The 21,492-nt window shown below is 39.4% G+C and overlaps 1 protein-coding gene across 3 annotated transcripts in view; it reads left to right on the forward strand.

Moving 5' to 3' along the window:
- LOC116311198 (vitamin D3 receptor A) overlaps window positions 1-15,436 on the forward strand; it is a 65,135-nt gene extending 49,699 nt beyond the window's left edge. The window contains exons 5-11 of one of the 3 annotated variants that reach the window (XR_005609588.1): window positions 2,908-3,092; window positions 4,883-4,982; window positions 5,598-5,775; window positions 7,886-8,037; window positions 8,531-8,647; window positions 10,711-13,823; window positions 13,942-15,436. Coding sequence is in view for 1 of the 3 variants with exons in the window: in XM_039604306.1 (XP_039460240.1) it covers window positions 2,908-3,092; window positions 4,883-4,982; window positions 5,598-5,775; window positions 7,886-8,037; window positions 8,531-8,647; window positions 10,711-10,964 (986 nt within the window). In the remaining 2 variants the exon portion in view is untranslated. Of the gene's footprint in view, window positions 1-2,907; window positions 3,093-4,882; window positions 4,983-5,597; window positions 5,776-7,885; window positions 8,038-8,530; window positions 8,648-10,710 lie in introns of all 3 variants that reach the window. The other 2 variants (XR_005609589.1, XM_039604306.1) reach the window with 2 other exon arrangements.
- Window positions 15,437-21,492: the final 6,056 nt, after the last annotated feature.

The following is a 21,492-nucleotide window of genomic DNA, read 5'->3' on the forward strand; positions in this document are numbered from 1 at the left end:
GCTTTTCCATCGGCATAGAATTATAGAATGAATCTAATGGGCAAATTCCTCTCTAAATATGTCTGAGTTTTCAGTTTTGTCTTTATGCTCGCAAGTTGGATATGCAAATAAATAATTTGTTTTCTGTTGAAACTCTTTGGTATATTTGGTTGTGCTGTAACTTAACCAACAGCTTTATTGCAAAAGTAAAACAAATCCTGATATTTTCTTTGATAAGAGGCCCAGGTGCATGAGCAGTTAGGTTAGTGCCCACATCAGTTACATTTTTTTTTTTTTTTTTACATTTGCTGCGTAGACACAACAGTGTTTATACCACACGGCTTCCTGCCACCATGTATTTGGCATCACAGTCAGCATGTTCCAATGCTCTGATATCTATCTCTGACCTGAATTTCCCTTCATCCATCACATCCAGGGCGTAAGTGCTGCAACAGTATTGGTTACCAGAACCACCTTGACATATATCTCACCAAATTGGAGTATTAGAAGTCTCAATTGTGTTTAAGTGGTTGGTTGGCTGGTTAATGAATAAGCCTGCTGGGAACCTCTGGGCCTCCACCACAGGGGCACTCTGCTGCTCGCTCATTGCCAGGGAACAGGACCGGTGTTGACCAAAACCTGTTGGATTTTAATTAATTGCCCCCATCACAGTTTGCCTTTCTTTCTTTCTGCCTTTCTCTCTTTGCTCTCCTCTGCCACCCTGGGCACTTCACCACATCCAATCACTGGCTTTCCAAACAGCAAACTTTCTTTTGGTAAACTGCTGCTGCCTGCCAAGTGCTGTGGGGTGGTCAAGATGTTCCTTTGATGGTCGGTTGTTTTTTGTGGAAAGCCTTAATGATTCCATCCAGTGCTCAAGCTTGGCTGGAAACCGGTTCAATCATGTTCTGGGCTTTAGAATAGCTTCTTTGACGGCTGGTGCCAAACTTTGACCAAATTGTGCCCATTCATGATTGAGTTATTTGGATGTCTTTACCACAAGGAGTGGTTCAAGACAGTCCTGGCTTGTGACTGGATGGACACTGGAGTGTAGCCAAAGCCTAATTAATTACAGTCAGTTAAAAGAGATGAAAGCCTAGTAAAACCTAGTTAGCTAAGCAGTCAAGGTTATTGAATTGCCTTTTTAAGCCTCAAGTAGTAGTATTTGTTGTTGTCGTTGGTCTCTGCATCACCCAATCATTTGATTATGTAACGCTGCTTCTGTGGTTGCAGTCCAGGGTGCAATTACAGAAAGTTCACTTTAAAATTAGTTGTTTACAACTTCCAGGAAAACAACCAGTATTCAAGATGAAGTGTGTGTTTTCTGAGTTCTATTTAATTTACAGTCAGCCATGACATGTAATTGGTCTCTTAAGCTGTAAAGTACATAAATATTTGCTGTCCTTATACCTTTGATCCAAAGATGTATTTAAAATTAGAAAGGCTACAGCTGAATTACAAAAGTTCCCTGTGTTTTAAAAGTTTCACATGCTATAAATACTAAACAATTTAAAAAAAAAAAAACAGCATAATGTGATTAGACTAAATTAATTTTGCATAAAATGTAAACAGCAAAACAGTTTTTCTGTAGCTGTTAGATTGCAACCTCATCTTTTTGGGCTTCAGCCATGACAGTCTGTCTCTCCTTGGCAGTCGCAGTCTGTCTGGCAATCTCACTGTCTGTCTGCCCAGTTGAGCTCTTCATGGGTAATCGTTTACTATGGCGCAGAGTCAAAAGTATAATATGGGCCAAGGCATTCATAGGTCAGTGCAATGCTTCAGCAGTGACTACAGTGACCCATGGACTCTAGCTTCGGATAACACAAATACTAACTGTAAAAATATTTACCAGTATTTTTATCATTTCTGAAAACGTTATCTTCAATAATTTTAATTACAATCAGGTGCCACTTCAATTCGACAAATATCCAGATGCTCATTTAAAAGAGAAACTGAAACTGGAGTGTTAATTGAACCTTTTGCTTAATTTTAAAAAAAGAAAAGAAATTAATGATTAGTTTAATTTGTATCATTTTTGCTACCCGCTGGCATTTTTGTGTAATTTACTGCAATGTGTTATTTTGCAATTTATTTATGTTTTTTAGGGGGAAAGAAAATCACACATCTGACTAGATGTTACATAAACTCACAAAACCCATGTATCAAATATGATATTTTGAATCCCTTGTGGCAGGACCATTTTATTTTAATGTAAAACCAGAGATTAGCCACTTCAGGAAATGTTGACAGTGATCTTATTTTCTAATACAATTTTATCAGCAGCATCTATCATGGTTTGTCTAGTCAAAGGGGTCAGATTTTGTCAGAGGATTCACGGCCATCTGTCATTGTATATCATGTTTAAAATCCAAAGCAGACAGATGCAGGTCAGGGGCAATCTGTAGTAAATAATATGTTTTGATAGTCTATGATTAGAAAGCAATGTAAGGCTCTAAGACGTGTGCGTGCAAACCCAGGAATTCCCAAGCAACCGTCTCATCTAGTCAAGAGTCCTTATAAGCAGTAAGTCTATTCTGTTCTGCACCACTGCGCCGCACTGCCTGCAGCTTCTGTCGGGCAGCATGAATAAGGAAAAAGGCACTTAAATATCTAACATTAACCGCATCATCTGTATGAAAAGGCAGAAGACATGACAGGCTTTTCTGCTTGCCAACTTGAAGCGATGCATGGTAATGTAACCTGGGATGGAAATATTTGGGGCTTACATTACATCCCCCTTAGCTACTTTTATTGCTGAATTTCTCAGATTTCATCTATGAAAGTTGGTAATGATGCCTTAACTATTATCTAAGGTACCAAACAGGAATTGCTTTCCTTTCAGTTTAACTCCTAACTTGATTTTGCTTCTTCTTCATAATTTCTTTTTAAAATGTTTTAATGTGTCTTTTATTCTATCTTCCATTGTAGTCATACTGACAGATGAAGAGGTTCAACGGAAAAGGGAAATGATAATGAAGAGAAAAGAGGAGGAGGCAGCCCGAGAGGCCATGAGGCCCCGGCTGAACGAGGAACAGGCTCGGATCATCTCCTGCCTGGTGGAAGCTCACCACAAGACCTACGATGCCTCCTATTCTGACTTCACACGCTTTAGGGTTAGTCCTGTGCAAAGTTACTTTCTCTCTTCACACCTGCCAGAGGTCCTGGGTTAAAATCTGAGACAAGCCCCCACTTGTTAAGTTCTCCTGAAAAAGTCCAAGGGGTGTGGGAAAGTAAAAAGTGTCTGGTTTGAAAAAAAGAGACATGGAAGGAAAATTGTTAAAGTTTTTTTTAAAATTAATAAGTAAACTGAAAGAGATGGACGAGCTGCTATTACTTTCAAAAGAAACAAAACATAACAAAAGCCTCTCTGGCACTCTGGCGTCATGGGCCACATACAGCAAAGTTGGATCTTGGACTATGGGATAAGTGACCATCTCCTCTCTTTCAGTGCAAAGATGTTTAACATTAACACATTAAATCACTGAGATGTGCAATTTCAACTGCATGTCTCAGGTTTCTACATGAAAAATGTGAAAATTACAGAAAAAAAGTAGCTCATTGCCCAGAGTCTCCTGTATTTCTAAAACATAAAGTTTCTATATTTCTATAGATGGTTAATGACAGGAACATTTCTGTCATTTCCTTGTTTATGTACAACTTAGTTCCGTTGGTTTAGCATAAGCAGCCATGAGGGAGGAGAAACTGTCAAACTTATAAAAGTACAGTTAAAAGTCCAAAAATGTATGCCCCTCTTTCGCATTTTAAGCCTTCCAGTGGGTCTATCTGGAGTCTTTGCTGGGCTGACTCTGGTCCGCAGGCCGTATGTTTGACACCCCTGCACTAGCGCTCTCTATTCTCTGGTCTTAATTGCTGAGTAGAGTCAGCTGTACAAAAAGCCTAGCACCTTACCCACGACCATACAGGGTAAAAATCACAGCAGGCCCTACTGGGGCAGTGACAGCTCTACGCTCACTTTATGATTGGTGGAGCAAATTCATTTTGTTTTCCAAATGACTATCGGTGTACCAGGTGTCACATGTCATGACCTGGTACACACAGGATGAAAGCATGGAATCAGATCTGTCTTTTACTTTGTGCCTAATGAATATGATTAGATTAAATTTGTCTGCAGTAAAACACCAGGAATTGCTGTGAGGGTGCTGCAGTGCTTTTGCACAATGTGTTAACACCACAGCAAGATCCCCATTAATTATTACTGAGCATTAACTCTTACACAATTACACTGACTTGAGCTGGACATGTATATGTGAGGTGGCATACTTTAATCACAGTTTCACACTTACGCATATTTTTCACAGAAAATAATTATAAGTAACAATGAAGCAAACATTTTTGAATGAGTGATGAGAATTTGAGAATGTGATTTTGGTACTTTTTGGTAATGTGATTGTTTTATATACAAAAAATCATCACCGTTAAAAAGTCAGTAACAGTGGTGTGCCATGTGTGCCTACCAGGTTAGCTGTTTAATAGTTTACTGTTGTTGAAACGGGGGCTTTATTGAAATTCATCAAAGTGTTTTTCAGTGATGCGATTACATTAGCTGCTGGTGAGGCAGGGACTGTTTTGCTTGTTTTTGCTTGTTCTTTGTTTTTTTTGGCAACCCCAGTACATAGAGTACTTTTTCAGAACACGGTGTGTTCATGCACACTGTGCAGCAAACCTGACATTTCTAATTCCATTATGTGAAGCTTTATTACTTTATTATTGCGACTGCTATTCTGAGTAAAACCTCAAATAGAAAAAGAACAGTTCCACCAGTCCCTGCTCCTGTGACACAGACCTGTGGTGTGTTGTGATTACTTGGACTTTTGGAGCCCATGAAAACAAGCCCAGCAGCACGGGGTGATATTAATACTTGTGTTTCCGTGTGTGTTTGCAGCCCCCGGTACGCGAAGGCCCGGTTACACGCAGTGCCAGCAGAGCTGCCTCTCTTCACTCACTCTCTGATGCCTCGTCTGACTCATTCAACCACTCACCTGGTGAGACAATAAAGGGTCCCTCTTCTCTTGTGTGTTTTATCAATCAGGGTTAGGACACTTGGACACAGCTGTGAAGAGATCCGTTGATTAAAAATAATAATAACTAGGCTTCATTTTGCGATCGTATCACACCAGCTGCATTGTCAGTGAGCTCCTGGATCATACCCACTGTGGAAAACAAACAGACCCAATAAAGGAATACTCATGTTTGCAGTTACAAGAAATATGAGGGGTGCTTGTGCCCACTGTTAGTCATATACTGAATCACTGATGCTCCACAGTGAAGCTGTGGTGATTGTACTGATCTTCTGTGCTGCTGTGTGCGAAACATCAATCTTTTTTAGAATTTGTTGCTTCTTTGCCATATCGGCCAAACAGAATACACTTAATACCTTTTATCAAATTTAATAAAAGTCTTTGGCGCATTTATTATTTAAACTCATCGGTTCATGGTGAACTCACTTGCTATCTCCCCTGTGTAACCGGTAACTTGCTCGTTGCTATTTCTGTCTGTTCTAAATGTTTTCTTGTAATCCCTCCCTTCCATCCCCGCCCTATTCCCTTTTCCCTCCTTCCTCCTTTATCAACTTGTCTCCTAATCCCCTCCTTGAGCAGAGTCAGTGGACACCAAAATGAACTTCAGCAACCTGTTAATGATGTACCAGGATGGCGCAAGTAGTCCAGACTCCAGTGAGGAGGACACAAAACTTTCCATGCTGCCCCACCTGGCTGACCTGGTGTCCTACAGCATTCAGAAGGTTATAGGCTTTGCCAAGATGATCCCAGGCTTCAGGTACCGGTTAAAGCCTCTAATGAGATTTGCCAAGAAAGTACATTAAATCATTTTGTTATTTTGTAACTGATATTTTTAAAAAGATGGATTCATATTTTTCATTTGCCCACAGCCATTAAACACTATATTATGTGAGCTTTATTTTGATTTATGTGGTTCCCAATGCACTGATCAAATAGCTGATGGTAATTGAGCAACTATTTTGGTAGATTAATAATTTGAATCACTAACAAAACATAATAAATGCTAAAAATGTGGCCATTCTAACTTCCACTATCTAAGTATTTAACTGAATCTGCCTATTTGGCTCTGGAAGATTCTAAAGAACATTTTCAGTTTCTTTTTTCCCACATAGATTTCAGTTTTCCACACATTTCCATGGACATGAGAGCAATAAAGTAATTGGCAGATTATTCAGTAATCTGACTGAACCTATAATTTGAATACTTTGTTGTGAATGTAATTGAAATGTCTTAGAGACAAAGCAGACTGCTTAATCTGACCAATTAGAGATAAGCAGGAAAATTGCTGGGCTCAGAAGGGCTCTGATTGCTAGACGTCTCGTACCATAAAGCTGCTAATATTCTTATTATCTTATTCTCTCTCTTATTATCTTATTCTCTATGCCATTAACTAATTTTCTGATATTTTTTTTCTGGACTCATTACAGTAAATCAATGTTATATTCTTATTTTAAAATTAAATTTGCAAGAATTTCAAGCAAACTTTCTTCACTTTTTCACTATGGGCTCTTTTCACCAAAGATTTGAGGTGAATTTAATGAATTTTGGAATAAGACTGTAACATGATAAAATGTAGAAAAAGGTGAAGGACTGTCAATACTTTCCCGATGCATTGTAAATTCTGGTGCATCTATCGGGTAGCACATAGACGAGCTCCCTACCCACGTGAAGGGCACATTGTTTTGCTCCCCAGTTGTTTGCTGGGCATTACCGAGTAAGGCGAGATGCTATTATCAACCCCCAAACAAACATGCTCTTCCAAGAATACTCCAGAACAGGCTGTAGCTTTATAAATACATGCAGAGCAGAGATAAATTTGTAAATGTATGCACATACAGAGACGATGAAACAGAAGAATAAACATGGAATACTGTATCTGTCACATGGGTGTGCATAACGCATACATGTCTGCATCTTGGGAAACAATAATGGCTCATGGATGCCTAGCTTTATTTACATTTCCTCATGAGTAAGCTGTATGCTGTGAGGTCCAAATGAAGAAGTTTGGAATTCTTGGTTAACTTTCTTTTTTTCTTTCTCTCTGTAGGCATAATATAGAAACATTTAAATAGTGTTTAGATCCTTGGTATGTAAAAAGAAAGAAACAAAATCTGATTTCATTCAGAAGTGATGGCATAAACAATCTAAATAAAAGGTCTGTGGTTCTCTTACATTTGCATCAGCTTGCATCAGTGAATGCAGATGCACATACTTTTAGTTCTGTTTGCAAAGATCTCTGTTGCTACAGTAACTGTTAAATACATTGTTTTATTTCTTGTTCTACTATCGCTCTACCTCACAGACGTACAGTCATTTGTGTATGTAGGTGGTTAAGTGGAACTCGTCAGATGGAACAGGGTCAAGTGTATTCTGAGAACAAGAAAGTTTTGGTTTTTTTGGTTTGTCACACTTAATTTGCATCAATTAAAATGTAAAGTTTGTTTGCAGCCCGTGTTTGTTACGTGTACCGCTATATAACAGTACACTCTGACACAATCTGAGCCATTTTCAAACTTACTACATGCACTATTTGTTTCTTTGGCTTTTTGTTTTTTAACACAACACTTTACAGTTAAAACTGTATTTTAAATATATTTACCCATGATTAATTAACAATTTATGATAATCTATTATTATTTTATTTGGTCTTGTATGGGTTATTCATGAAGTTATACATGTATGACTTTATATGGTTAATGCGGTATGAAGGCATTATTTCTCTCTGAGCTTCAAAAAGTAAAGTAAACCAAAGAAAACGCCTTCTTCTGTCCCAGTAGGACAAATTTAATGATTTGACAGTGCTTGTGCCTGACTGAAACAACGTAGTGTGACTCATGCTTTTATCTGTAACTGTGTGTGTTGTACAGAGACCTGACAGCGGAGGACCAGATCGCTCTTTTAAAGTCAAGTGCCATTGAGATCATCATGCTGCGTTCAAACCAGTCATTCAGTCTGGAAGACATGTCCTGGAGCTGCGGAGGACCTGACTTTAAGTATTGCATCAGCGATGTGACAAAGGGTTGGTTTCATCTCATTCGTGTAGTAGCTGCACAGAAGAACTAAAGCATTGGTGACTGATTTTCATGTTTATGTATTTGCTATGTGTGTCAGAGACCTTGCTTATCTGTTATATATATACTCTCAAAACATGGACTCCTCTTGTTGAGTCGCTGCTCTGGAGGCATTGGTGAATCATAGCTTTACACACTCCCAGGTATAGAGTGTTAATTCTTGAAGCTGGTGACACAGCTGGGATTATTTTTCTCCCAGTTTATATAACAGTCTTACAAGGATCCCCCACACTCGGCTTTTTACGCACACTTGCACATTACTGTGAGGTTTCGATTTCAGGTATTTTCAGCCACAAGCGCACACTCTGTGCTTATTCACTCGTACATGAAGGGCAGGTAGCGATGTTCTCTGTCCGCAAAATAGAAATACACATGGAAACCAGGTGTGTTTTCATTCATAAGCACAATGTACTAACAGTGAGTGTGTGTCATCCTTCACAGCGGGTCACACTCTGGAGCTGTTGGAGCCGCTGGTGAAATTCCAAGTCGGTCTGAAGAAACTCAACCTGCACGAGGAGGAGCACGTGCTGCTGATGGCCATCTGCCTGCTCTCCCCAGGTACTGCCGCTGCTGTTTGTGTGTTCGTTCGTGCCTTCATTGTCTAGGAGTATTTCCAGCTGAGCCATGCTTTAAAGATTGAGAATAGAGATTAGAGATGGTTAGTGGTTCGTTTCACTACTAACAACACCGTATCATCAAAGTGTGAACAGCATGGTGCAGGGTGTGTGTCACATTCTCTTTCGACCTAGATTCCTCCTGTAGTCGTGTGCTGCCAGTAACACAAGAAAAAGCTTTTCCTGGAAGACCAAATGTGCTGTTCAGTACATTAAAGCATGAAGTTACAACACAGCGTGGGAAGCAGAAGTTTGCACACTGTAGATGACAAGTTTGAACCAGTGAATGAACATAAGGAGTATCAAATCCCTGAATCGCAGAAAGAGTCTGTCAAGCAGCAGGGTCATTTGAAGAGAATGTACACCATTTCAAAAACAGTTTGTTTTGTTTTCCTTGAGACTCGAGAGCCTCAGGGACACACTATTTGTATCAAAGCAACAGCACTTAGAAAGCAGCCGCAGTTAGAAATTAAATTCTTTGAGGGAGGGAAAAAAATCATTAGTTATGTCCTTGCTCTCTGTTGCTATTATGTTGAAAGTAATCCAATAAAAACTTGTTATCTACACATCTTTAGTTACAGTACAAACTCTGTGGTGCAGATTTCTAAGCACAGAAAAGAAAAAGGTTCAAAATATATTTATCCAGTAATAAGAAAGACTAACAAGAGGAGTGGCAGACGTGATCAAGACCCTGAACATCCCATCACCAGAGCAGACAGTGTTCTTTTTATAAACCTGCTCATATACAATACTGTGCAAAAGTTTTAAGACACCTCTCATTAGGAACTAGGGAACTAGGTGGGGTAATTCTTTTAAAACAACTGCAAACACACACAGAAAAACTTGAAGGTCAGTATTTGGTATGAAAACTTTTATTCTTAAACACAGCCTGAAATCTCAAGGCAAGCTTTCTTTCCTATTTTTTTCTAATTTCCTATTTAATCATTTCTGATGACTAAGGACCTTGAAGTGCGCTTTTTTGTTCATTACTTACTTCTTTGCTTTAAATATATTATGTCCCCCTGCTGGTGATGCAGCTTCTGCATGTGTGTCCATTTCATGTTTTAAAGAGGCAAAGCGTGAAATGGACTCGATGTACCGGCGTGTCTATTACATGTTTTGCTGTGATATGGGGTTGATGGATAATATCTTCTGATGAATCACTTTGTTGGTGCTAGAATTATGTAGGCCTTTTTTTGCTTGAATGCTTGGTAGGTCATTGTTGATTGGGTTAAATAACAAACATACAAGAAAATCTGAGGGATGGCTCAAGACTTTTGTACAACATTTTATACAAAGCAGCAGGTAAATGTTTTCTGTTAGAGCAGCAACATTGTTGTACAATCTATGAAAAAACTGTTTATGGTTCAGTTTGAAATGCACACTAGACACCTGATGCATTTTTCTTAAAACAAGGACAAGAAGAGACAGTAAGAGCGTCTGTGCGTCAGCTGTCTCTGCTGAGTGCAGGGAGGATATTGCAGAGTGAAGATAACAGCAAACATTCCTGAACGGAGACATTCTGCCACGTCATTAATCACGTCTTGTAAACCTGTATGTAAAGATCCTAAAGTCTGAGTCGAGCATGAGGAGCATATTTAACACTGTCCAATGTTTAGAAACACAATACCAAAGAAATGAGAAAGAACTAGGCAACTGTGTTAAGCGATTCATATGATAATTACATTAATTTTATTATCAAATCAAAATATATAACTTTATATTAACAGGGGGCATGTCTGTAGGCTGGTATCATTACTACTTAACATTTAAATTCAGTGTTTTCAAAAACAAAACAATTAAATGTTCTGACATATGTTTTCTTTCTCGTTCCATCCACCCACACCTCCCGTCTCAATCTCACCCTGCTGCTCCCTCTTTAATTTTCTCTGTGCTTCTGTCCGATTCTGCCTTTCCGTCCACGTCCCCACCTCGTTTGTTGTGTGACCTTGCTCACGATGGGCTAAACTCTCCACTCCCTCCACCCTCTTTGTTCTCCCATGTCAGATCGTCCCGGTGTCCAAGACCACGCCCGCATCGAGCAGCTCCAGGACCACCTGTCCGAAGTGCTGCAGGCCTACATCCGAGTCAACCACCCAGGCGGACGTCTGCTCTACGCCAAGATGATCCAGAAGCTGGCTGACCTGCGCAGCCTGAACGAGGAGCACTCCAAGCAGTACCGCTCGCTCTCCTTCCAGCCCGAGCACAGCATGCAGCTGACCCCACTGGTGCTGGAAGTGTTTGGCAGCGAGGTGTCATAGCGGTGGAGGAAGCCTGCGTGTATGCATTCACACGCTCGTAACACAGAGGATGAGTAACCAACCCCTGCTGCCTTTTCCCCAAGAACGCCACTGCCCTCATAAAAACCTGGGCATGTGGGAGAAAGATGGATAATCTGACAGGTAGACAGTAATCTTCACCTCTTCATCATCTCTTCATCCTCCTAACCTCAAGCTACAAGACTCAGACAACTGGACCTCTGGATTTACAAAAATGAAACACACTAAACAGGTTCTTGCTTTCTGTTGCACTTGGATAATCAGATTTTATTTTTGCTTCTGGATTTGCAAACACTGTACAGAATCAGATTTCATTACATCACACAGATATCCAGACTCATTGACATCCTGGTCCTCTCTCCATCCCCAAACTCCAAAAATCACCCCTTAATCATGACGGCCTTTCCTCAAAAACTACTAGATTCCTGCCACTTTTCCTGCAGTGGAGACAGCTCGATGGACACAAATGTCTCATCCTCTTTTAACGTTGCTCCATGTTCACGCCATTGCCACAATACACAGGAGCAAATGCACAGATTTACTTTCATTACCCATGCTGGGTGATAAACTCGGTTTAGATAGCTATTAACTCTTGTTGGTTTACAGTTTTCAAAAGCAAAGACATCCAAATATATTAAATATCAGAAGCCATGGGCAAGCTTACAGTAATCTCATAGAAATACAAAGTGAGAGTGGAGCAGGCGTGTTTCCCTGTGAATCTGTGCATATAGTCTCAGATAGTGTAATAGACTGAAGAAGGACATTTAAGTAGGAAAGCGTCAGGATGGGAATGGTGAAGGAGGAAGGAGGAAACGAGGTTGGATAAATGGAGGGAGGTGCTACAGATGATGGCATTCCTTTTTCACAGGACAAAAAGGAATTCAGTAAAAAAGAATGTATGTATAAATCTATATAAATATAAATGATACGTATAAGCTGACATATATAGGAAAACATGGTTGCTTCCATGGAAGCAAATAGTTCTGACTATTGTACTATGTAGAGGATTTGAAGGCCTCTCCTCTGTTGTGTGTGTGTGTGTGTGTGTGTGTGCGCGCGTGCGTGTGCGTGTGTGTGTATATGTCATATTTCAAAAGGCAAATACACACACACACATTGAGAAGCGTGTGAGGAGTCCTTTTATTTACGAGATATGTGTACAGTGAGGGAGAATATTGATGGACCACTGGGGGGTGTGTGTACAGGCTCTGACTGAGGGTCTAGTGCAGGGAAGCATTTTTTTGGACCTGTGAAGTTTGTAGAGTGACATACGCAAACACAACTTCATGTTGCATGGATAGTGACTATCCAAAAGTATTTGTTCAGCTGGTTAGATTGCTGCTAAGAAAGTTAGAGCTGCGTAGTTGGACAGAAACCAGCTACCAGCTGTTGCCTCAGGGAAAAGTTTGTCTGATGATATTGTGTACTTGGTGTTTACGATGTGTGCGGCGTAAGCATACAATCATGAGACAGAGATTGTTTTTGAAGCTCTAGGCATCACTGTGATTTCTAATCATACTAAATAACAGCAGAAGGAAGCTAAAAGAGTAACTTTTTGAAATAATAATTAATGCGAGACTTTGTTTTCTAAGCTTATCTGATCAAAGAAATTACATTAGAGGTCATAATTAATACATTTCAAATGCAGACTCATCGGTGTGAAAATATCTGCCTGAGCTTTAGTTTGTCTGATTGTTTTTTCCCCCCAAAGTCAGAACAGTAGCAATATACAATAGTTTAATGTTGTGAATGAAATCCTGAAGATGCTCTTAGTAGCAGAGTAGCGATACAAAGCACGAGAAAGAATTTCTTTTTTTGTACAAAAGATAAACTCAAGCCTCATATCTTTTTATCACATTTGTATCATTTCAACACCAGCCACATAAGCGAGGTTTAGAATGTTAATTTTCAACATCACTACATATCATACATCACTTTTCTGTTGACACAGTGTTTGCTCACCCTCATGCAGACCTGGACCACCCCCTTGTGGACAAACTTTGTAAATACCACTTGCTAATTCTGTACATATTTAGAATCTAACGTAGGTTAATATACGAAGAGAATTCACTTGTTAATGGCGAGATGCTCTGCTATATGCAATTAGGAGTTGAACTCTTATGTTTTATTCTGCTAGAACGGACAGAAGTGGCAATTCTGGACAGGTTGCTGAGCTGTTTCAGGGAGAACCGGAGAAGACTGCTGGCTTTTTTCTTTTTGACATTAAGTGAAAAGAATTGTACCTGTTTGATATTAGTAAAACACCACCACAGCTAAATAAACACCTGTTATAAACAGGTAACCTTCTTCCTACTGAATTGGCCAATATAGTGGACAAACATCAATGAGACTTCGAAAAAAGATGTTTTATAATTACAAACACTTCATATGATTAAACATTCCCAGTGGCATTTGTTTTTGAGCATTCCGTCTACACAGTATACACACAGTTGTTGTAAGCATCCTAACACACCGGCGGCCTTTGAAACGTGCCCAACAGCTCAGTAACTTCTCACTAGTAAATGTCTTCTCTGTCCATTTCAGGCTTATGGATGTATGTCTTTTTCTCTCTCCTTCTAAAGTCAATCGATAAGCTTTTGACAATTATATAGTATATTCATAATCTTTTCATTTTGGTGAACATCTGATTTTATTTACTGATTTAATTTTGTTCTTTTCAAGACTGTCACTTGTATTGCGTGTCAGAGATTGCCGTCTTGCTGGCGCTTGGCTTGCTGCGCTGCAGTGTCGTTTTAATGAAGCAAAGATGAGCAAAGCGGACTCCTGGAGCCGTTTTCGAAGAACAAGCTCCTTCTTCCCTTTTTTTCCCCCTGATATCAAGTGAGTGAACATGGAATAGCTCTTTTTTTTAACTCACATAGTGGCTTCATCCTCTCATACAGGGAAGGGAAGGAACACTGACACTGATTTTTGTTTTCTTCCTTTTTGTTAATGGAAGGAAAGAAGTCTTGTCAGTGTCGCTGTTTTCCACCTGGAGCTGGATCATTTCTTTGTGAACGGAGAGGCAGTCCCCAACTCTGTATAAAAAAACAAAAACATCTCCTTCTTCAAACCCTCATGTGATCATAAACTAACACTGCCTCAACTGACTTTCACAGGATTTAGCCAACGCAAACTGTTGCAGCTACAGCATGGGCGTGCCTCTTTTTTCATCAACCATCTAACCACCTCTTGTTCTGCAATAACCAGTTACAGCAGGATTATTCTTCATAGCTTTAACTCAGCAGCGAGTCAAGCTCTACTTTGGAAAACTGTGGTGCACCAAGGGCTGATGGGAGTGTAAGTTTTAGGGAGCACAACTGCTGTGGAATTGTACAGGTCGCTCAAATGTGGAGATGACAACCGAGAATGGCTCCTCTGTCCGACTCGACCCAGGAAACCTTTGGAGTGGACCTCTAGAAGACTGTGTAGAATCTGTATAGAGGATTAAAGGAGATAAAATATTTTTTAAAAAGAGAATTGCCACAGATGTGCAGACTTAGTGACACACTGTAAAGTGTGCACTGACTGACTGATACGTCGCCTGTTAAAATCCAAAGCGGGATGTTACCTTTGTCACTGCTCTGCGTCTCGCATCGCAGCTGTTTAAATTCAGATGTTTTAAAGCAATCGTCATTTGCTAAAGAACAGTTGTTGACAGACTTTTTACATTTACATCTACATCATCTGTTTCAAAAGGAATGAAGGAGAGGGTGATGGGGCGAGAGTCTGCGCCCTTGTAAGGATTCACTATTTAACTTTGCTATGCTGCTGCTGGATGCTGACTCCTCCTTGGAGAAGCCCTACTTGCCATTATTAATGTATATATTTAGGGTTAAACATGAAACATCTGGCTTATACATTTTAACCTAATAGTTGTAGCTGATGCTAGAGGCCGTTAGCGTTTAAAAGAATCCAAACAATGCTCAAGTCTCTCGCCCCATTACCCCTCCTCCCTTCAACCCAGGTCAGCAGCTCCACCTCAGTAGCCTTACTTACAGCAACCTCACTCAGCTGGAAACATTTAACAGATACCTCAGTAACGTACAGGACAACTTTTCACAATAGCCTTGAAGGGAACCAAACATAAACTCATACCACAGATATACTCAGCACACACCAATACAAACACACACACTACAACTCTCTCCTCAGCAACCTTTGCAGTGTTCTTTCATAAGATATACAGGAAACTAGTTGCCAATTGTTGTAAAAAGGTTGTTAGGTAGAATCCTGTTGTGAGTAGGCCAGTGGATCCCAATGTTTCTCAATGTTAACTTTCACACTGTTTTTTTTTCTCTTTACTCACTTGCTGTCATCTCTGCTTTGCTCTTTTTTTCTTCGGACTTTGTCGTCTCTCTGTCTCTGTAAACGGACGATGCACCGCTAAGCTTTAGCAGTGCGTTTAGCCAAACATACTACCTCTCCCTTCTGCACATAAATTTATAAATATATATATTTTTGTCGCAGCATGATTGTGCTTAATATAAAACATCCATTTTTACGTTAACACTAATTTAGAAGTTTTTTGGTGTATATGTACAGTATATTCCTTTTTATCTCTTTTCAAATGCTGGATGATATCTATTTTTTTTTTACTTCAAATTTCTATATAAGCCTACAAATTTTAAACTCACTCAAATCTGAGGCCTCTTTAGCTCCACTTTCTCACCTAAGTGTGTAAATGCATGTTAAAAATGATGCATGAAAGTGAGGCTACATTCAGAGCAGCAGAAAGTGCCAGAATTCTTTTGGATTCTTTTTATCTGTCTCAAAGAGCAGATTTATGTTTTTTAAATTATTATAATTATTATTGTTTTACCCAGGAGAGAAAAAACCCCATTTGTTTAGGTAAATATCTAAATGAGCAACTTGGATTGGTGGAACAGACATAATTTTGATGAAACAGTAGCTTTGAAAAGTCCCCTTTAGCAAGCAGAACAGCTGACTCGATGGGTGAAGTTTTGTAGACTGAAGTGGAAGAAGCATCATATAGCAGAACTTTGAAATGACTGAGAGGTAGAGCCTGACTGATTTATTGGCAAGGCGATATTATTGGACTATATTTACTATTTTTTGTTATCTGCATTTTTAAATGACGATAGAATTGGAAAGAAGAGACAGAAGAAACACCTTTCAGCCAAGTTACGAACGGTGATATTACACAGTTTTTCCACCAGAGGGCACTCGGCACAAACAACAAGCGGCTGATCTGAGGTGAGCTGGATAGAAGGTGAACAAGTAAATAAATAACTACACATAACAAATGTTCAGGAAAGTTGTATGTGTCGTGCATACGGGAAAAAAAATAATCAGCCGGTATTTTGGAATATTGGATTTTCATACCAATCGATTTTAGAATCGACGTTGAAAATCCTGCATCAGTCAGGCTCTACTGCAAGGTGTGTGGGACCTAAAAACAGTTTATAAAAATTCTGAAGAAAGACTGTCATAAACTCAGCGAAATAATAGTGACAAGTTTAACATTTATGGAAATACGTTTTCATGCTTTCATGAAGCAAGTTAGACGATTGATTGATACCACTTTGGCTTTGTGCAAATATTCAACGGTGACTTTGTTTCTGTAACAAGATGTAAAGTTATATAAGCTCCATATTTGACCTCCACACAAACCTTGCTCTTAAAATGGACCTGTTATGTTTTCCCTATTTGTTTGGGGGTTTTTTTGTATCATTTATATATACAGTTATGATGGAAGCTACTCATATTAAATATGGCCAAAGCTTCAAATAATGAATGGCTTATGTACAAGTAATCACTGTGAGCCAAAACCTCGACTCTGTTTTTATACTCCTAGATCTGTATGATGCCTTTGGTCTTGGTGTAAGCTTCACCCAGTTGCTGTAGACCAGGGGTGCCCAATCCCAGTCCTCAAGAGCTACTGTCCTGCAGCTTTTAGATGCATCCCTACTCCAACACAGCTGAATCAAATGGTTTGATGACCTCTTCTGTATGCCACCAAGTTTGGCAAAGGCCTGATAACAAGCCATTCATTTGATTCAGGTGTGTCTGACCAAGGATGCATCTAAAAGCTGTAGGACGGTAGCTCTCGAGGACTGGGATTGGGCACCCCTGCTGTAGACACTATGTGTGTCTATGAGGGGCAACCAATCAGAAGAAAGTTAGCTTAGAGGGAGGGTTCCCTTAGAGCAGGGGTCCCCAATCCCAGTCCACGAGGGCCGGTGTCCCTGCAGGTTTTAGATGTGTCCTTGATCCATCACAGCTGATTTAAATGGATAAATTACCTTCTCAACATGCCTTGAAGTTCTCCAGAGGCCTGGTAATGAACTAATCATGTGATTCAGGTGTGTTGACCCAGGGTGAGATCTAAAACCTGCAGGGACACCGGCCCTCGCGGACTGGGATTGGGGACCCCTGCCTTAGAGGAAAGGAGTGTTTCGAACAGGATGAACAAATATAAGCTAAAATAAAGGATGTTATTTTTTTAACCGTGAATCATGCCAACTACTCAGTACAGTCCAACAATAAAAATATGGGGCTGGAAATAAGCATCACAGGTCCACTTTAAGGTAACTGTCTCCAGGATGTAGCTTTATATTAGGCATACAGACATGAGAGTGGTATGAATCTCATGTATACCATTGCAAGAAAGCGAGCATCATACTGCTCCAACTATTCATTTAAACAACAAAGTCACAGAAGGCATAAAAGGTAAAGTTGAGAGCAGTTAATCAAAGACAAAGCAGGGACAAAATAAAAAGGAAAGATTGTAAATCAAAATATACTCAACAAGCTTGAGTTTCATGAGGCTAATTGATCGCATGTCAAACTAGAGACGGTTCAGTATGAGCAGTCTGGAATTGAGTCTCATGGCTTGTTGTATGAAAGTAGCATAAAGCCAGAGAACCTAAGTGCAAACTTTACAAACAAACCAAAAGAATCTGAGCTCTGCGAAACAAGAGGAAGCTGGTCCTACTTGAATCTGCTCTTCAGTTAATCAAAATAATACGCTAAGAGATGTTTGTCCCTACTGACCCACTGTTGTTGATGAATTCATCCCACACAGTCAGAAACCTCTCAGTCAAACTTATGTAAATGTTGTCAGCTTCAGCTCAGATAATGAGAAATGTAGTTCGACTTTGACTACTTTGTTTTCCCCCTAACATTCAAAATGTAAAAAAATAACACCCACCACAGTGACCCTCGGACAGCTTTGTTTTCCTGTTACTGTCTGTGTGTGTTTTGTGTGTGCGTGTGTTTTCTTTTGCTCTAGTGCCCTTCAGTTGTCTGATAAGGGTTTACAACATTGGGATCCTATTTTAGATACAGTAACAGTTTTGGGTTCTTTTGCATCCAAGTATCACGCACCTGCACCAGCCCAGCACTTCTGCCTTCTTCTAACTCTGAATGCTTCACCTATGTGCTGCTCTCACTTAGCTTTCAAAATAAAGCAGGCCTTAGAAATATATGATATGAATGACTTAGCGAGACTTCACTGTGGCATTCTAGAAATTAATGGGTCATGTTTCAGCTCACAGCATGTGCTTTTGGTTTTCTAGGGTTCATTTAGTACCATCATCTGTTGCTGATGGAAACCTTTTGGCAGATGCTTCATTCAATTTGCCTCCTGATTGACGTCATATAATGTCCTTAAAACCATTATTAGGAGGATTAGTCTTAGTTTACACTTAAACGAGCTGTATTCTGAACATAATGCTGTGACTCAGATTCATATGTCGCCTGTGTTTGAACCTAAGGAGAGCGGACAGATAGAAAGCCAGCTTTTCTGTTGTCTAACAGATGGATTTCACTCTAAACAGATTGTCATCTGTTGCATTTCTTTGCTACCTCTTTCAATATGCGCTTACACAGACACACACAGGCACACACACACTGAAAAAGCTGCACTCAAAGGTCAACATGTACCCATTTGTAACTGACTGTAAAAAGACAGTGAACACATGACACACACTTAAACACACGCACACTTGTGCCCACTTCTTTTCCCTCACCAGCAGTTTTTTGCCAATGATGCACTTGTGTTTTTGTCTCCAAATGCTCTGCAAAACATATGTTTAAAAAAAATGTTAAAAAATTAGTCATCAAGTTTTATTTTTTTAAAACCTGTAATCTCCATAGTAAGACCTGGACTAGCCAGGTGCTTAGAAGTCAGTAGGTTTTTCATTCATCCGTTTAGAAAGTTTCATGTCTTTAAAAAAAAAGAGAGAAAAGAAACATAAATGCACATATTTCTCAGCTCAGTTGTACCTTGGTGTGCCTAGAACCCACAGCCTTATTTTGGGACAATATCAGGGGTTTTAACCAGAATACACGATGTTCTGTAGAGGACAGTTTCATTGAGTTTTTTCGAGTAGCCCTCCCCAACCCTCCCTTTATTTCCACAATCGGTTTTACGATGTGCATGTGGAAGGTGCGCATCCTCCACAGGGTGTGCTATGTCAGTGTTTCAGCTAGTTGTGATTCTTTATTTATTCCCCTTTCAGACGACACTTTAGAGTTAAAGCAAACAGAAAAACAAGCAAGAAAAAAAACCATTTTGGAGTCTGATTAAAAATTTTGTTTTTATCTAAATTGGCTCGATTAACTCTTTTTAAAGGGTTTCCAGTAGATAACAATCTATTATGTAGGTCTGCGTATTTCGTGTAGAATAAAAATAAAAGTTTAAGTAATAATTGATCTCACCAGAGTCCCAAAATAAGTACTTTTACCTTCACACATGCACACCACCATGCAGTAAAACTCAGCAGATCTCAGTGCTTTGAGCAGAAATTTGTCTTTTTCAGAATACACAGTTGCCAGGGCGCTGCTGTTGATGGCACCATCAATAGCCTTATGTAAAGGCAGATAGTGTTATACATACATGAACTAATGTCTCTGTGTGGTATGAATCACCACCTTTTATTTTGTTTTTTGCTCTTTTCTATTTGCTCTTCTCTTTGAAGTTGATCCATTGTACTTTGATTAAATGCATTGTATTTAGTAAAATACTGATAATGTTTTGGGGAAATCACACAAATAAAACAGCTGTACATAGTGACGCAAAACAGCCTTCGTGTCCTTGCTTCTTTGTGTCGTGCTGTAGAAGAAAACATCTCTTATTTCTAAGTTAATGCTGATAGATGAAAACATTTTTTTCCCTAGAAATACATCATTTTTCACATTTGAGAAAAATTTGGAACAGCATAATTCAAATTCCTTTTACCTCAATTAGATTTTTCCATCATTGTGGAAAAAAACCCTGCAAATTTCAAATGCTATTTGTTTAAAAGAAAAGGCACAAATTAGTCCCTGCATGTCATCAGAGAACATGTAAGGGGTGATACTTTAAAAAAACTTGCATATGTGCCTTAAAGTTAAATGATTTCACTATGATCACCAGAGACCGCCAGACTTTCCATTTATTTTTAATAATCCACTTAATTACAGTCACTTATACTCACAGTGAAATACATCTTAATGTTTGAACATGTAGAACCTCTGGAAGGAAGGCTGCTCATTCAGCTTTTCTGCCTACAACTACAGAAACCAACAAAACAGTGTGGATCTCAGTCTGGCTGAAATATCTGAAGTAGAAACCAAAAATAAAAGTCCATGACAAAGCTCAAGCTTGCAAAGCTCTTCTGTGTCCACTGCTCTTTGAGAAATATGGAACAATTTAATGAACAATATTTTCCATGAGTGAAGTTTTTTGATATTCTGTCATTTTATCCTCCACTTGATGTGGGGAAAAATAATTTAATTAATTAAAATAATTGTATTTAATTTACTTAATAAAGCCAGAAAATTCAGCTACTAATCAAAGAACAGTGTGGGACTGTCTCGTTTTTCACCACATGGCTGTACACTTCTTTGGCCGGTAGAGGGCGCAAAGATGCTGCTGTAGTCCTGAGCGGCTGATAGACTCATCAAAGTGGGTTATTCTGTATGTGGAAATAATCATACCGAATATAGAACCGATAAAGTCAAAGGATCATTAAATTTAATGTATTTCAGCTACTTCCCGTTTCTTCCATTTTCCTTTTAGCTTTTGGACACTTTCACATCTTCACCTACATCCTGATTAGTGACAGCCTCAGTGAGAAGCTGCCTTCCATTTTCTTAACGTGCATTAAAGATGCGCATGATTTTTTTTTTTTTATCAAGTACCGTTACATGTCTTTGTCACCTCAGAGTGGTGACCAAACTGCTGCTGTCCCCTAAAATGACCACTTTCATTTTTTCCCTTTCGTCTCCGTGTTATACTATTCATCTGCACAGCGCCATTCCTCGTGACTGATCTGTGTTACGTTCACTTCTCTCCCTGACGGATTGCCTTATCTAATGATAAGACAGCAGCTGTGGCACGATGAAAGGAAGAAGGGCAGTAGATGTAAGGAACAAGATAGATAAGGCTTCCCACTCAGCGACAGCCGGGAGGCTCATTTTAAGCCTCTCTTTGATCACAAACGTATTCGCCCCTCTTGTGACAAACTCCACCCAACCACGATGAAACAAATGCTTTAGTTTA

This window comes from Oreochromis aureus, linkage group 20 (assembly GCF_013358895.1).
Source record: "Oreochromis aureus strain Israel breed Guangdong linkage group 20, ZZ_aureus, whole genome shotgun sequence".
NCBI classification, from domain to species: domain Eukaryota; kingdom Metazoa; phylum Chordata; class Actinopteri; order Cichliformes; family Cichlidae; genus Oreochromis; species Oreochromis aureus.